Raw genomic sequence first — 16,703 nt, 5'->3', positions numbered from 1 at the left:
CTCTTGTCTTCCAGCCGGGCTTGGGAGGTGCCGACTTCCCGCCTGGCCTCGGGCCGTGACCACAGCAGGCCTCTCTTCTGTCTGCAGCACACTTCCACCCTGGGCAGCGTGTTTGGGGACGCGTACTATGAGCAGCAGATGGCAGCCAGGCAGGCCAATGCTCTGTCCCACCAGGTGAGCGGGCGCCCAGGCTGCCAGCCAGCCGGTGCCCAGGACAGATGCTTGCTGGGACCCTTGCTGGGACCCGGGCCTTGCGAGTCAGAGCTGCACGTGCTCGGGGGGCCCCTGCCTGCCCCTCGGCTTTGCCCCTTGGCCCCCGCCCCATCCCATCTGCGGGCTACGGAGGCTGAGTCCCCGGCGGGGGTGGCCTAGCGCTGCCTCCCCTGGCATCTGTGCCCGCCCACAGAGTGGAGGCCGAGGGCAGAGGGTGAGGAGGGGCAGGCAGCAAACACCGGGCCAGACAGGGATGGGACCGTGGCTGTGGACGCGGCGCCTCGGCATGGACCGTGCACGCGGGTTTGCCGGGAGGTCGTGCTGGCTTTGCGTGGAGTCCAGGATCGGGGGCATTCAGGGGGCTTGGTGGCAGCCTGGAGCTGCTCACTCATTTGCTCATCCATTCATCCATTCATCCAGCCAGTCTCCAGGGTGGCGGGGAGGCCCCAGGTGGCGGGCGGAGCGGGGTTCGTGCTTGGCAGCCTGGGTGCCGAGCATCCTGCAGGGACAGAGTCCCCAGCTGCCGGCAGGCCAGCCACAGCAGCCAGGGGGCCTGGGGTGGCCAGCCGGGTAGGCCCGCGGTGGCCCTCACAGCCCGATGTGCCTCCCTTCCCAGCTGGAGCAGTTCAACATGATGGAGAACGCCATCAGCTCCAGTAGCCTGTACAGCCCGGGCTCCACACTCAACTACTCGCAGGCGGCCATGATGGGCCTCACGGGCAGCCACGGGAGCCTGCCGGACTCGCAGCAGCTGGGATACGCCAGCCACAGTGGCATCCCCAACATCATCCTCACAGGTGAGGCCAGGCCGGGGGCGCGTGTGCGGCGCCCCAAGGGGCCTCAGCCCGTGTGGAGATAGCCAGTGACTGCTGTCTGCAGCAGGAGGGTTGACAGGGCTGGGGCTGTGACCCAAGCTTGGTAGGGGCCCGAGGAGGCCACACCCCATCTCCCCCAAATTTGACTCACTCCTGGGCTTCGGGCCAGGCCAGGCCAGGGAGATGCCCCTGGACCAGACATCCCGTTCATAGGATAGAGACGGTCACTCTCCCCTCTCGGCGGCCTCCTGTCTGGCTGAGCAGCCCGAGTAAAGGTCAAGCAGCCAGGTACACGGTGCCCACTGCCCAGGCCACTGACCTGTCAGCTGAATGTGCACCAGGCTTAGGGACGGCTGTGGGGTGGGCCCTGTCTGGTGAGCCCAGCCCGGGCAGCCAGCTAACAGGTCAGGGCCGTGATGCACCGTGACAACTGCACCCAAGCAGTCTGAGCATGGCGCCTGGGCTCCTGGGGACAAGCCAGCCCCGTCCTGCATGGCACGTATCAGGAAGACCTGGCTCCATCTAGCACAGAACCCAGACCCTCCCACGGCCACCCAGACCCTGTCTCCCTGCTGAAGAAGGCAATTCCCTTATGAGTCAGGGCTGCCGGATTGAGGGTGATGCCCCCCTTGGCAGTCCTCACTGGCCTCTTCCAGGCTGGAAGTGTCCGTATTTAGTGCCCCCCACTGTGGCCTGGGCTCTGAGTGCAGAATCCAGCACCTCCTTCCCACCCCACGGGTGTAGGCAGCAGCTGGCCAGAAATTCAGGGGTGGACGCGCCAGCCTCAGACTCAGGAGAAGAATCAGAATCTGACCCCCGCAATGGCCTCAAGAGCCCAGAAAGACAGGGCCTTTCAGACCCATTTCTCAGACCTGGAAACTGAGTGTAGGTGGAAGCCTAGGTTTGAACCCGGGTCTTTGTGGGGAAACTGAGGATTCCCTCCAGCCCTATCAGCAGCTGGGTCGCCACGGTCACTCCAGCCTGCTTCTCAGTGACTCGTGCTGAGCAGACCTCATGGCAGAGCCGGGGAGGTCCCCGCTCCCGCCAGGTCACGCTGACGTGCGTCAGTGACGCAGCCCTTGGCCCAAGGCTTCTCCTTGGTGCCTCTGACACCTGGAGCTGACATCTGGGGCCAGACTGGCCTCTGGGGTCCAGGCACTGTAGGGTGCTGAGCAGCATCTCGTGTGCTGGCCCCTCCCCAAGTCATGACAGCTGGAATGTCCCCAGACATTGCCAGCAAACCCAGGGAACAGAGTCACCCGGTGGGCATGCCTGGTCCGACGCATGGATGCGAGCGATGGAGCCAGGGCTAAGCAGTGCCTTTTGTCCCCACCCCATCCCCCAGTGACAGGAGAGTCCCCCCCCAGCCTCTCTAAAGAACTGACCAGCTCTCTGGCTGGGGTCGGCGATGTCAGCTTCGACTCCGACAGCCAGTTTCCCCTGGACGAACTCAAGATCGACCCCCTGACCCTCGACGGACTGCACATGCTCAACGACCCCGACATGGTTCTGGCCGACCCAGCCACCGAGGACACCTTCCGGATGGACCGCCTGTGAGCGGGCACGCCGGCACCCTGCCGCTCAGCCGTCCCGACGGCGCCTCCCCAGCCCGGGGACGGCTGCGCTCCGTCCCTCGCCAACGGCCGAGCTTGTGATTCTGAGCTTGCAATGCCGCCAAGCGCCCCCCGCCAGCCCGCCCCCGGTTGTCCACCTCCCGCGAAGCCCAATCGCGAGGCCGCGAGCAGGGCCGTCCACCCACCCGCCCGCCCAGGGCAGGGCTGGGATCGGAGGCCGTGAGCCCCCCGCCCCTGCAGACCCTCCCTGCACTGGCTCCCTCGCTCCCAGCCCCGGGGCCTGAGCCGTCCCCTGTAAGATGCGGGAAATGTCAGCTCCCGGTGTGGCGGGCAGGCTCAGGGGAGGGGCGCGCATGGTCCGCCAGGGCTGTGGGCCGTGGCGCATTTTCCGACTGTTTGTCCAGCTCTCACTGCCTTCCTTGGTTCCCGGTCCCCCAACCCATCCGCCATCCCCAGCCCGTGGTCAGGTAGAGAGTGAGCCCCACGCCGCCCCAGGGAGGAGGCGCCAGAGCGCGGGGCAGACGCAAAGTGAAATAAACACTATTTTGACGGCTGTCTTTTATATTTCTGAGCACACACAGAGCCCTGGCGTCCACCGGGGCAGGCGCAGAGTGGACAGAGCATTCAGGGCAGTGGACCCCCCACGACCCTCCTCGCCCTGTCTCCATCCCCTCGAAGCCCCGCCTTACCCCAGGCAGGCCCATTGGTGGCCACCTTTGCCGAGAAGTGACCGGAAGGCCCCGTGAGGGGTCGCACGCGGAGGCAGGGGTTACCTCTTGGGGCTTTACAATCCGTGGTTCCTCCTGTCCTGCACTGTGGTCACCGGTCCTGTCATAGATGCTGTTAATTTAAGGTACAGGCAGAGGTGGCCAGGGGAGTTTCATTGTGTTTTTTTTTCCTTTTAGTTTCTATTTACATTTTGGTTGTAGATGAGTCGCTTAATCTTTTAAACCAAAACTTGCCTGAGAGCATGTTTTTATTTCAGAAATCCAACTTCACCTATTTTTTAAGCTAACTGGAAATGGAGGCCATGCGCCCCAAAGCAGCCCGCCACCCACCTGAGTCTAAGCAGTGAGTCTGGCTTTTGGGTTTCACCCCAAGTTATCTCAAAACAAAAGGGCTGGTCGGGCCGGGCAGGGAATTGTCAGGAGCTCACGGTAGGCAGAGGTGCCTCTGCCAGGGTCACAGAACAGACTTCCGGGAAGGGGCCTTGGCTTTTATTGAGGGTCTCTCGAAGACCCAGCCCCGCTGGCCTCTCCCAGAGGTGCCTGCTAGTCCTTAGAGTGTGTGTGCGAAGATGCCATGACCAGTAGCAGCCTGAGACCCCTCTGCCCCAAGAGTGTGGGGGACTGGCAGGGAGCGAGGGTCCCTGAGACGAGGACCACGGTCCTCCCTGAGAACCTGGGTGGAGCTGGCATTTCATCCCCTCTCCACCTGACCCTCTGGCTCCTAGCCCACGCCCCCTCTTTTGGGCAGCGTGGTCTGCTGGCCACCCCTTCTTGGCAGCTCTGGGTCGTGGCAGGTGGCCTTGGAGACACACAGCAGTGTGCGTTTTAGTGGCAGGTTTCAGGAGCACCTCCAAGACCAGGGTGACAGGGTACTTGGGAGCTGTCCTGGACCCTCCATACCACGGGCCTTGCAACGGAGGCATCAGGGCTGGCTTTGTTTTCTGCTGTTCTTGGAATAGGAACCGCTGTTCTGATCTCCCCAAAACTGCATTGCGGCTCTCGCTCGCCCCTGCCTGCCTGGCCAGCGCCTTCTGCTGAGTCTGTTTATTTGTGGTGTCATGGCCGCTGCTTTCACTGGGGTCCTGGGCACCCTGGCTTCTGTCCTCAGAGCTGGGTTTGATCCTAGCAACCATCCCTCTTTCTCTTTGCCCGGCAATGCCTGTGGCATGTGTCTGAGCAGCCAAGTGGCCACTCATAGGAGAAGGCTCCCTGGTCACGTTGCTCCTGCTGCCGTCTTGTTCCAAGGTGCGGGGGGTACACTGTCGGTCTGTCCAGGTCAAGGTCCCTTTCTCTCACCATGACGGAGGCTGGGGGCAGACAGTGGGACTTTTTTTTTTTTTTTTTTTTTAAGAAAAACTACATGTACATAGGAGAGTTTGATTACCATTAGACTTGTATGTAGGACTTTAAAAAAAAATGGCCTTAATAAAATTACAAGCAACCCGCCTGGATGCGGTTTTCAAAAGAAGGCATTGAGGACCACGCTAGGAAACCTCATTCCCCATCCGTCCAGCCTCCGACGGGCGCCACTGCTTGTCCCCTGGTCTTCGGTGTAGACAGGAGAGGAGGGATGCCCACCTCGGAGCATCCAGGGCCCGTGGCCCATTTTCAGCATCCTGAAGCCAGATTCACAGTGACATTGTGTTAACGTGACGACCTTGGTCCATTATGGAGTTCTTCTTCCAATGAGAACCTGGTGGACCAAGGTCCGAGCTTGCCAGGGAAAGTGGGGCCCACACGAGTCCCTGGGGCCCAGCCAGGAGCCAGCAGCCAGGCGTCCCTGTGTTCCAGAAGGATTCATGCCCCTCCTGGACCTGGGCGGGCCTCCCAGGGTCTGTATCACGGCCTTTTGTGTGTGCGTACATGTGGTTTTTTTAAATATCACTACTACATATTCTTGAATTGCCAAGACTTTCTGAAACAAGACAGCTTAAGGGAATCAGCCTTTTGCTTTGTGATGTGAAAATACTGTGATTTGACGAGCCGCTTCCTGAGGGGCAGGCCCACGTGGGGAGGCTGCGGCGTGTACATAGACCCGCCGTCTGTGTCCTTGGTCAGGCCCGGATGCTTGGTCTACGCTGGGTTAGAGGCTGCTCTCCCCACGCACCCATGTGCTCATGGCTTCTGCAGACCCTCTGCTGGGCACACCGGTCCTCTACGGCAAAGTTCAGCCAGGGCTCTCCCTCCTGAGAGCGTGGCGTCCCCACCTTCCTGTTTCGCCGACGTCACTCCCCAGGGTGGCAAGTCTTGCAGGCAGAGGGTGTAGCCCAAGTTCAGCCTCTCTCTGTGCCCTCCAGAGAAGAGGGTTCTTTGCCCCTGTCAGGGCCCTGCTTGTGGGTTTTCGGCTCTGGGGAGGAGAGTGTTGGCATCAGTGTGTTTGGCCTGATTTCTTCAGGGGGCCAAGCTCCCGGGAGGACCCCTAGCCAGGAGGGCCCCCCATGTTCATCCATCCCTCCTGCTGGGGCTTGGATGTCAGGCTTGGGGGCTGTGAGCTGGGACCTCGCCTGAGCCGGGTCAGGTGGGACAGGAGCCTGCCAGAGGCCCATGGGGGGCCAGGCCGGGTGGCTTCTATTTAATTTTTTAGAGATGGGGTCTTGCTGTGTTGCCCAGGCTGGTCTCGGACTCCTGGGCTCAAGCAGTCCTCCCTCCTTGGCCTCCCAAACTTCTGGGGCTACAGGTGTGAGTCACTTCTGCCCAGCATCCCAGGCCTGACCAGCCTTGGCAGGACCCGTCCCTAGAGGGGGCTCTGGTGCCTCCCTTAGGTGGGCCTTGAGCTGGTTTTTAACCAAACATCCTTCCAAACTCGGGCTGCGACCTGCTTCCTGAGTTTTCTGTATTTCCAAGGAGCCCTCCAACCAGGGAGAGGCTGGTGGAGTAAGGTCCAGCGGTATTCGGGGGTCCTTTGTCACCTCGCCCTGAAAACAGCAGCTCCCATCACCTTCACTGGGTCCCGATGGAGCCGTCTCAGAGGCCGAGGGGCCTTCCGTGTGGGGGTGGGACGCAGGGGCTCTCAGAGCAAGGGCCACAAAGCCGATGGCACAGATGTGCCCCTGGGCCTGGCCTGTCACCTGCATGTGGTGCTCTGGGCCAGGGTGTGCGGGCGCCAGAGCCTTCCCTACACAGCCTAAGAGCAGGGGCAAGACTCGGCCCCTTACTCACCCTGTTAGGCCTGCCGGGGCTACATGGACACCTGGGTTTCTTTCTACCCCCATTCATCATGGGCCAGGGGCCTCCATTTCCTGAGGGGTCTTGCAGCATGTGATTTGGGAGTCCCTGGGACGTTCCCCAGCCAGCTCCACCTGAGCCAAGTGTCCTGTTCCCTGTGGCCCTTGGCCTTCCAGGGTCCTGGCCAGGCAGGGGTCAGGCACCCCATACCCTTCTGCGTGGCACATGTGTTTACCCACCCCCACTGGCCACAGACACCATTCTCCCCCTGGGAGCAGGAGGTGGAGTAAGTTGTACCCCCAGGCCTGGGTGCTGGGGAGTTCCTGAGGGCATGGGTGGGGCAAGAGTGAGTGCCTCGTGATCCCAGCCTCAGTTTCTCTCCTGTCACTTTCTCAGACCTGCAGGTCTCAGGGCCCCCGGCTCCTCCTGGGCAGGATGGGGGGCAGGGGCTGGGCCTTGGGGTGGTGCTGGCTCTGACGATTCCAGAGGCTGTATCCACCCTCTGGGCTCCTGGCCAGCATCCCACCCCCAGGAGCCAGGGACAGGTGGCATGTGTTGGGGTCCGGGGATGGCCCCCATCTCGAAGTGTTCTGGAATCTGGGGGCAACCCTTGCCCAGCCCAGCCATCAAGCACTTCTGACCTCCTGCCCCCCAGGAGGGGACTTAGCCATGGCCTTGGCCAGCAGGCCTGGGGAGGGAGGGCTTTGGTAGCCAAAGTCCACTGGCCCTGCCGTGCCCCGAGTAGGAAACTGTCCCCTAGGGGCTGGGTGGCCCCACTGATATATGCAAACCCGCCGGTCCGAGCCCTGTTCCTGCCTGTGCCCCTCTGTGCCCAGGCGGCTCTCCCCCAACCCCAGCATGTATACTCTGCCACGGACGTCCCGTGGGCCGTGATTGTGGGCGGCCACAGTGGGCGGGGGCAGGCGGCTCAGGGCACACTCGGCCGTCCCTGCCCCATCCTCTGGCGTGGCCGCTTTTGTCTTTGTACCTTTGCATCCTTTGTAATGAAACGTAATAAAAATCCAACGTTTTCGTCACTGGCTCTTCCTCTTTTTTCTGAGCCCCTCCCTCCTCCCTCAGGGATGACACATGGGCGTGGCACGTGCACTGGCAGGTGCCTTAGCCCTTCCGAACACACACACACACACACACACACACACACACACACACACACACCCCAGACCAGGCAAAGGAAGGGATCCACAAAGCTGGGACAACTGCGAACCTGCCCCCCAGAATCCTGGGGCGGACACCGTATCAGGGGTCTCAGCTCTTCCATGGCTGGCATCCAGGCCTGTGACCATGAGGTGTTGGGTCGTGGAGGCGGACCCAGGGGCCTCCCCAAATCCCAAATCACAGTTGGACAGTCCCTGGCAAGCCACTGGCACTCAGCAGCAGCTGCAGCACCGAGGCCTTGGTTTGGTCCCTGGCCCGACCCTCCCTCAGAGGCCCATCCCTACTGTCTCCATGCAGCAACAACCACAGCCGCCACTCCCCGCACACACACTTTATTTTGTCCTCTCTGAGCCCTTCTTGCTTCCCCCTCAGGACGGCCACCCCTTGGGGCTGGGTGCAGAGCCCCCATCCAGCTGCGGTGAGGGTGGCTGTCATCCGGCGGGTCCTCACCCTGGTCCCTAGGCTCGCCGCAGCTGATGGGTCTCATAGTCCTCTGGGATGGTGTCTGCAGGGAGAGGGCGGGTGGGTGAGGGCTGAGAAGGCCGGCAGGGCCTGTATGCAGACTCCCCGCCCACAGCCCGCCGGCCCTCGGCTCACCATTGCAGCGGTAACGTAGGTTGGCCCAGATGATGTTCTCCTGGGAGAAGCAGAAGACCCCCAGGCGGCCACCCCGCATGGTTGTGTCCAAGACCACGTTGCTGTCAGCCACCAGCTCAGGGCCCTCATAGAATCGCACCCTGAGGGTGAGACATGGTGAGGGGTGGGGGACCTGGGCCAGACCCTTCCCTCTCAGTGCTTCAAGTGGCCAGCCCTGGAAGATGGGTACCCCTGACTGGGCTGCACTGGGAGCAAGTGAGGCCTCTGCCCTGGGCCTCAGTTTCCTGGTGTGGTGGACATCAAGGGCCCTGGACATAGTTGGTGCTAAACAGAGCACCTGGGCTTGCTAGCAGCATGGAATGGAGACTGAGAAATGGACTGGGTGAGGCCCCATTTCTAGCTGGATACACACTGTGTGCTGTGTCCTGGCCAGGGTCTCGCTCTGTCACCCAGGCTGGAGTGCAGTGCTGCAATTACTGCTGCCTTAACTCCCAGACTCAACTGACCTCAGTCTCCCTAGTAGCTGGGACCATGGGCATGTGCCACCATGCCTGGCATTTTTTTTTTTTTTGAGACAGAGTCTCACTCTTGTCATCCATGCTGGAGTGCAATGGCACGATCTCGGCTCACTGCAACATCCGCCTCCCAGGTTCAAGCAATTCTTCTGCCTCAGCCTCCTGAGTAGCCGGGATGACAGGCCCCCGCCACCACACCTGGCTAATTTTTGTATTTTTAGTAGAGACGGGGTTTCAACATATTGGCCAGGCTGGTCTCAAACTCCGGACCTCAGGTGATCCATCCGCCTCGGCCTCCCAAAGTATTGGGATTACAGGCATGAGCCACTGCGGCTGGCCTAATTTTTTTCTTTTTTGTAGAGACAGGGTCTTACTATGTTACCCAGGCTGGCCTCGAACTCCTGGGTTCAAGCGATCCTCCCATCTTGGCTTTCCAAAATGATGGGGTTATAGGTGTGAGCCACCGCGCCTGGACCAGCATAATTTCATTCTAACTGCCCTGTATCTTTCCTATTGTATAGATAAGGGGACCAGGGTCACACAGCCCCTGCCTGACCTGGGCCTACGTGTCCCCAGCCCAGTGCACCGCAGAGGGTGGAGTCCCCACCTGATGTAGCCCACTTGGGGCCGGTGCTGCAGGAACCAACGATAGGACTTCTTGTCCTTCCAACCCACGTTTCGCGGGTCCTTCCACAGCAGCCGCACCTGGGACTCTGTGTCTCCTGTATGCCACAGAGCGTTCCGCAGCTGTTCCCCGGGGCCTGTGGAAGACTTCACAGCCTGCCAATACCCAGGAAAAGTGGTCAGAGACCTCGCGGGCCACCGGAGCCCCCCTAGACACCTTCCTGGAGAGACAGTTGGGAGCAGCAGGTGGTGGGTGCCCGGGAGGGGGGGGTCTGGATGAGAGACCCACAAGGAAGCCTTCTTCAGGGGCCAAATGGCAGTTTGTGGATGGGTGATAGGGGGCAGCAGTGGTCTGCAGGTTCGTGAGAGGATTTGGGAGTCTGTGGACAGGTTCAGGGTCTGGGAGGATGGGGGACTCTGCAGAAGGACTTGGAAACTAAGGAAAAGTTTAGGGCTCTGCGAGAGGGTTTAGGGTCCATAGGAAGACTGGGGGGCCCTGAGAATGTTTGAGAGCTTGTGCAAGGGACTGGGAGGATTTGGGGACTGCAGGAGCCCAGAGGAGGGCTGGGACAGCTCTGAGGTCTATAGTATGAGGCTGGGGGGCTGGGGGGCTCTAAGGGCTGTAAAGGGTTGTAGGGAGAGGCATGGGAGGGCATGAGGACCACAGAGGTCAGGCACGGACGGCCCTGGCACCTTGAGTTGGATGCCGGGCTCGGCCACAGCACGGAAGGGGTTCGCCTGCCAGTATGTTTGCTCCATCTGCTTCCACATGACCACGTAGAAGCTGGAGCTGTCCTGGTAGCCAAAGATGAAGCCTGCATAGTCGTCATCCGTGACCGTGTTCACATGGAACGTGCCCTCGAAGTCCACGCCATTGAAGGCAGTGTAACCTAGGGATGGGGAGAGAGCAGTGGCCTTTCCGAACGCCAGCCCCAGCCCCGGGAACCTGGCACCCAGAATCCAAACCTGCCCCCTGGGTCCCGATCTCCCTGCAGACCTGCACCATCCCCACTCACGGTGCCCAGACTCAGCCACGCCCCCATCTACCATTGGCCACGCCCCTCCAGAGTCCAGCTCCACTCGGCCCCGCCCTTCCCGAACCCGCCCCTCCTCTGGTCCCCGCGCCTTCTCAGCCCGGGCCCGCCAATATAACCCCGCCCCTCTGGCCCCGCCCCCTTCTGGCCCCCCCCATTCTAAGCCCGAGCCCGCCCCTTCTCTGGCCCCTCTCCCTGAGCCAGCTCCGTGCAGGATTGCGCTGCTCCCCGCTTCTCACCCACAGCCAGGCCTGGGTCGCTGTTCATTGTCTGCACGATCTCTCTTCCCTGATGGGGTCAAAAAAAGGAGGGCCTCAGGCTGGCCGTGACAGCCCTAGGCACCCCGTCCTCAGCATAGGCCTCATTGTGGGGGTTCTAGGGTCCCATCACCCCCCACGTGGACTCCGCTCCCACCTGGTTGAGCACCACCCAGTTGGGGTCAATCTGCGCGTCACCCTCCGGGTCCAGCACAACTGTCTGGTAGGCCCGGAAGTCGGTGAGGGTGACTTCAGCGTTCTCCGGACACACGTCGATCTTGTCTACCACCTTGTCTGCATCAAAGTCGTCCTGGCACACGTCGCCCACGCCGTCCCCTGAGAGGTGGGAGACCCCCTTGGTGGGCTCAGGTCAGGGCCCGCCCACCGTAGACCCCACCCCAGGAGCCCCCACTGGCCTTGCCCCCACCACAGGCCCCGCCCCCGCCGTACTGTCCGCGTCCTCCTGGCCGGGGTTAGGCACCAGGCGGCAGTTGTCCCGACTGTCAGGGACTCCGTCATTGTCGTCGTCGTCGTCGCAGGCATCACCCTGGCCATCGTGGTCTGAGTCCTGCTGGGCGCTGTTAGGCACCGTGGGACAGTTGTCCCGAGAGTCCTGATGTCCGTCTCCATCCCTAGAGTGGATAGGTGGGATCCAGAGACAATGAGCTCTCCAGAGCGTTTTGTCAAAGGCTACCCGGACGCCCACCCCGGGTGGCCTCCTTACTGGTCTTGATCGCTGTCACAAGCATCTCCCACAAAGTCGTGGTCCACATCCGCCTGCGGGGGGCAGCATGCGGGGGTCCACAATCAGACAGAGGAAATCAGAAAGCCTCCCACCCAACCCAGCCGCACAGCCAAGGTCCTCGTGACCCCAAGGAAACCCCCACCCCAGGCTGCTCGGACTGGGAGGTCATTTCTCTGGCAGTGTGAAATGCTCTAAGCTGGGCTGTGGGCTGGGTAATCCAACTTGCAGTTCACCCAGCGGGCTTACCCAGCTGGAGTCTGGCCTGCCCTCACCTGATCCGGGTTGCTCTTCTGGGGACAATTGTCACAGGCATCCCCTATACCATCGCCATCACTGTCCTTCTGGTCTGAGTTGGGTACCCTAGGGCAGTTGTCGGCCTGGTTGCGGATCCCTGCAGAAATCCACAGGACCAGAGCCCCAAGATTGGGACCAGGCCAGGATGACTTCATTAGGATGAGACCAGCCTGAGGCTGGCCTGGAACAGAGTCCCAACTTCATAGAAGCTTTTTTTTTTTTTTTTGAGACAGTCTCATTGTGTCACCCAGGCTGGAGTGCAGTGGCATGATCTCGGCTCACTGCAACCTCCACCTCCCGGGTTCAAATGATTCTCCTGCCTCAGCCTCCCGAGTAGCTGGGATTACAGGTGTGCACCACCACGCCCAGCAAATTTTTGTATTTTTAGTAGAGACGGAGTTTCACCACGTTGATCAGGCTGGTCTCGAACTCCTGACCTCGTGATCCACCTGCCTCAGCTTCCCAAAGTTCTGGAATTACCGGCATGAGCCACTGCGTCCGGCCCACAGGAACTTTAAGAATGGATGGTCCCATCCAAGGAAAGGCTAGTGAGGGGGACGGGCTCTCACTCCCAGGGTGGCTCAGCTGGGTGCCCGTGTATGCCACCCTGAGCCCCTATGTCCCCATCTGTAAAGTTGTCACCTCCCAGGTCCTAAACCCCAGGCTCGAATCTCTGTCCTCTTAATTCCTGCCTGCGGCATTTGACACAGGGACCACCTTCCCTTCCAAATATTCCTGCCTTTTTCCTGGCCTTGCAGCCTAGCTTGCATTTTTCTGGCGCGCCACCATGGTCTTTGGTCCAGGGCACCCTAGTCCAGCTTACCCTATCCAGCTTCCAAAACCAGCCAAGCCCGGCCCCGGAGCCGAATCCCGCCCTTCGGTGCACGCCGCCTCTCCTCGCCCCCCAACCCCCATCGAGCTCACGGTCGCCGTCGATGTCGTCGTCGCACGCATCGCCCCGGCCGTCCTGGTCTGTGTCCTTTTGGTCGTCGTTCTTCTGGGACCGGCAGTTGTCGCACGCATCGCCCCACTTGTCCTCGTCCGTGTTGCGCTGGTCTGGGTTCCGCACCAGCGGGCAGTTGTCCTGGATGACAGGGTGGGTTAAGGGTGAGATCAGGTCGGGACGGCAAAGGTCACACTCCTCAAATTCCCAAATCTCCGAGGTCCCGTCTCCTCCTCAAGGAACCTTTCGCCCCTCCTAGACCACGGAGGCCACGCCCCTCATCCAAGCCACGCCCCATCCCATTTCCCTAGGCCCCGCTCACAGCTCTGCCTTTTCTTTTTTTTTCTTTTCTTTTTCTTTTTCTTTTTTTTGAGACGGAGTCTTGCTCTGTCTCTAGGCTGGAGTGCAGTGGCGCGATCTCGGCTCACTGCAACCTCCGCCTCCTGCGTTCAAGCGATTCTCCTGCCTCAGCCTCCCAAGTAGCTGGGATTACAGGCGTGCACCACCACGCCCGGCTAATTTTTGTATTTTTAGTAGAGGAGGGGTTTCGCCATGTTGGCCAGGATGGTCTCCATCTCTCGAACTCGTGATCCGTCCGCCTCGGCCTCCCAAAGTGCTGGGATTACAGGCGTGAGCCATCGCGCCGAGCCGCAGATCTACCTTTTCATTGGGGACCCCGTCCCCGTCGGCATCCGGATCGCAGGCGTCTCCGATGCCATCGCGGTCCACATCCTCCTGCCCTGAGTTGGGCACAGTCACGCAGTTGTCCTGGGGGCGGGCACAGAAGGTGTGAGGGGCGTGGTCATGAAGTCCCGCCCTCCCTCCTGCCCGGGCCCGCCCCGCTCCGCCCCCACCCACTTTACGGCACTGGCGCTCCGGGCAGCGCAGCTTCTCGTCCGGGAAGCCGTCCAGGTCAGTGTCGCGACCACAGAGGATCCCGTTGCCGGCCCAGCCGACGGCACACTGCGGGAGAGTGTAAGTGGGTGCCCTGGAGTGGCAGCCCCCCAACCCCACCTCACGCCCAGCCCGCCCGCACTCACCACGCACGACCGCGAGCCATCGCGCTCCAGGACGCAGTCTGCATGCTCGTGGCACTCGCTGGGCGAGCCGTCGGGGCAGAAGCGCTGTGCGCGCCGCTGGCAGCCGGACGCCTGGTCGCCCACGAAGCCGGGCTGGCACGGGCCGCACTGGAAGGAGCCCTGCGCCCGAGCCGCCGGAGGTCAGCGCAGGCCGCCCGCCGCTTGCCCCACCTCCCGCGATCCTTTCTTCCTCCCCAGCGGGCCTTACCCGGGTGTTGATGCACACGGAGTTGGGGACGCAGTTATGTTGTCCGGTCTCACACTCGTTGATGTCCGTGCAAACCTAGGGAAGGGGAACTCAGAGGTCACCACCCCATGCAGACACCCCTGGACCTCCCACCTCCTCCACACTTCCTCCGCATCCTGCCTCTCCCCTCCATCCTGCCCCAAACCGATCAGCCCTGGCGCAGCGGACCCCTCCTCTCCCCACGCCTCCCGCTGGAAGGAGGCTGGAAGAGTTTACTGGTAAACAAAATGGACGCCCCCTTCCCTTCTGCTGCAAAAATGGGGCCCCCACACCCCTCACCTGCTTGTTGGCCTTGGCGAAAGCCAGCCCCACGCCCTCGTGGGTGGGGCCGCTGTATCCCGGCGGGCAAGCCTCGCAGCGGAACCCCGGGCTGGTGTTGATACAGCGGACTCGGGGGAAGCAGGGGTGGGCGTTGCACTGGGGGAGGAGGGGCCACAGAGGGTCAGAGGGCTTCGAGCTGGGCCCTGGGGGCCGCACCTCGTAGTGTCTCGGATGTGGAAAGTTCAATGGCCATATGCCAGTGCTTGGAGCCGTTCGCCACGTGAGATGGAAGCAATTGTCGCAGGGGTCAGGCACGACTTTGCCTTGATGACGGCAAGGGCGCCACCGGGAGAGGAGAGGAGAGCGCCTCCAGCGGGCTGTTCCCTCATGGGCGAGGCGAGGAAGCATGAGGGCGGGCATCCCCAGCAGAGGGGGGCAGGGGTCGTCGGGGCGTGCGTGCCCGGCGGTGGCGGGGGGGTCTGGGCGTGCGTTCCCTGGCTGTTGAAGGGTCGTTGGGACTGGCGATCCCCTGCGGCGAGGACGGTAGCTGGGGCGGACCACCCCTGGCGGTGAGGGAGTCGTCGGGGAGGGCGTCAGTAGCTATGGAGGGGGTTGTGGGGGCGGGCATCCCGGGTGGTGACGGGGATGGTCCTTGGGTTGGGCGTTCCCCAGCGGTAAGGAGATAGTCTGGCCGTGCGCCCCCAGAGGTGAGAGGCTCGTCGGGGCGAGCACTCCCAGTAGAGGAAGGGGTCTCCCGGGCGGCGAGAGATTGGGGGGCGGTAGAGGGAGTCATCAGGGCGGTGGAGTGTCGGGGCCAGCGCACCTCGTTGACGTCGGTGCAGTGCGAGCCGTTGCCCGTGAAGCCCGCGGGGCAGGGGCCGCAGCGCGCGCCGCTCTCCGTCTGGATGCAGGCCACGCCGGGGAAGCAGAAGCCGGGCGCGCAGTGGAGCAGGGGCCGCACGCTGGGTAGGCCGGTGCGTACTGACTGCTGCATCCCTGCCGGTGGGGAGAGTGGGGGAAGGGGCGGGGCTGATCAGGGGCTCGCCCGGGGGCAGAGCCTATCATGGCCACGCCCCGGGGCTGGAGGCTTCCCCTTCCCCCTCACCCCCAGCCCCGGGGCGGCCCGAAATCCTGCGCTCTCCGCGATCCCGCCCCAGAGGCTGCGCGCTCTGACCGCAGGGTCTCCCCGGTCTCTCTCTGAGTCTCTGTCCTGCTTTTCTGCCCCGTGTCGTCTCTCACTTCCCCAAAACTCTCGCACCGCCTCTGTCTCTTTTTGTCTCTGTTTCTACCCCCACCATTCCCGTTCGTCTCTCCGCCTCTCCGTCAGCCTCCATCTCCTTCCGTCTGTTTTCCTCCCCAGCTTTCCCTGGCTCACTGTCTCTGTGTCTGTGTCTCTGTCTCTCGTCTCTTCTCTCTCCCGACCGCCCCGCCGCGCTCACCGCACGCGTCACACTCCATCACCGTGTTTTTCAGGAACGTGATCTCCCTGACCTGAAGGGGTGGGGTGGAATCAGTGGGGTCCCAACATCTCCTCGTCCCTCGGGTCTCCCCTGTCTCTACCCCGAGGTCCGTTTCCACAGCCTCTTTTCGCCGAGGACTCCCTACCCGCCGACCCCCTTCCCTCCCCATCTCCTCTCCACCTTCTCGGGTACTTCCTCTCTCCTCGCTGGGAACTGAGACCCCCTTCCGTTCCCTGGCACTCCCTGCCCCACATCCGGGCCCCGCACCTGCTGCCGCAGCAGCTCCCGCACGTCCTGCAGCGCCGCGTTGGTTTCCTGCAGTTCCCGAAGCATCTGCGGGCCCAAGTCTGAGCCTGCGGCGAGAGGGGACCGGGTGAGGCGTCATGGGGCAGGGGAACCCCACCACCGACTCCCACCGTCGCAGCGAACCCGGACCTCCGACGCCCCACTGCGCTCCTCTAGTCTCGGTCCCGCCACCTGCTTTCTGCGCCCGGCACGTCCCCTACGAACAGTCCGTGAGCCCCAAACAGCCTGGATCCCGGGCCTCTCACGGGTCCTACAGTCCGTTGTGGGGTCGTGGGCACGGCGCGGGTGCTAACGCGGCTTACCCAATGGGATCTGGCTCTGTCCGGATGCGCCGAGGGCAGCCAGGGTGAGCAGAAGAACGCAGGCGGTTTCGGGGGCCATGGCGGTGGCGGGGAGCTGGGTGGCTGCTCACTTTCTACCGCCCACGAGGTCCGTGGGGCCTATTTATCCCCAAGGCACGGCCGGCCCCAGGGACGGCCCACCACAGCCCTGCCCAACGTCCCAGCCTCAAGGTAAACAGATGGCGCTGGCCCCTGCGTTCAAGTCCCCGCCCGGAATGCCCCGCGAAGTCGCCCGCGGCTGAATCCGACATGGTGGGGAAACTGAGTCCCGGGGTCTGTGGAGAGAGCTGGTGGGGCAGGGAGTCAGGGGGTACTGCCCCCACTTTCAT

The 16,703-nt window shown here is 62.4% G+C and overlaps 2 protein-coding genes across 5 annotated transcripts in view; one reads left to right on the top strand and one right to left on the bottom strand.

Moving 5' to 3' along the window:
* CRTC1 (CREB regulated transcription coactivator 1) overlaps positions 1–7,532 on the top strand; it is a 99,653-nt gene extending 92,121 nt beyond the window's left edge. For 2 of the 4 annotated variants that reach the window (XM_030820381.1, XM_030820380.1), the window contains 3 exons: positions 88–174; positions 830–1,010; positions 2,374–7,532. In XM_030820381.1, coding sequence (XP_030676241.1) covers positions 88–174; positions 830–1,010; positions 2,374–2,585 — 480 coding nt within the window. In that variant the 3' untranslated portion in view covers positions 2,586–7,532. The remainder of the gene's footprint in view (positions 1–87; positions 175–829; positions 1,011–2,373) is intronic. The other 2 variants (XM_030820383.1, XM_030820382.1) reach the window with 1 other exon arrangement.
* Positions 7,533–7,987: 455 nt separating this feature from the next.
* COMP (cartilage oligomeric matrix protein) lies at positions 7,988–16,459 on the bottom strand. Its single transcript, XM_030820379.1, has 19 exons — positions 16,336–16,459; positions 15,995–16,080; positions 15,707–15,758; positions 15,091–15,263; positions 14,286–14,423; positions 13,968–14,042; positions 13,721–13,879; positions 13,539–13,643; positions 13,341–13,448; positions 12,662–12,821; positions 11,716–11,834; positions 11,423–11,475; positions 11,149–11,330; positions 10,856–11,034; positions 10,681–10,729; positions 10,101–10,297; positions 9,391–9,563; positions 8,269–8,408; positions 7,988–8,176 (listed from the first exon to the last, which is right to left on the bottom strand). Exons 1-19 carry the CDS (start codon positions 16,412–16,414, stop codon positions 8,130–8,132), a joined length of 2,274 nt encoding a protein of 757 aa, XP_030676239.1. The 5' UTR covers positions 16,415–16,459; the 3' UTR covers positions 7,988–8,129.
* Between the last annotated feature and the right edge of the window lie 244 nt (positions 16,460–16,703).

The sequence above is a fragment of the Nomascus leucogenys genome, chromosome 10 (assembly GCF_006542625.1).
Source record: "Nomascus leucogenys isolate Asia chromosome 10, Asia_NLE_v1, whole genome shotgun sequence".
NCBI classification, from domain to species: domain Eukaryota; kingdom Metazoa; phylum Chordata; class Mammalia; order Primates; family Hylobatidae; genus Nomascus; species Nomascus leucogenys.
Note: the sequence above shows the minus strand (reverse complement) of the source record. Positions and strands in the feature narration are given on the sequence as shown.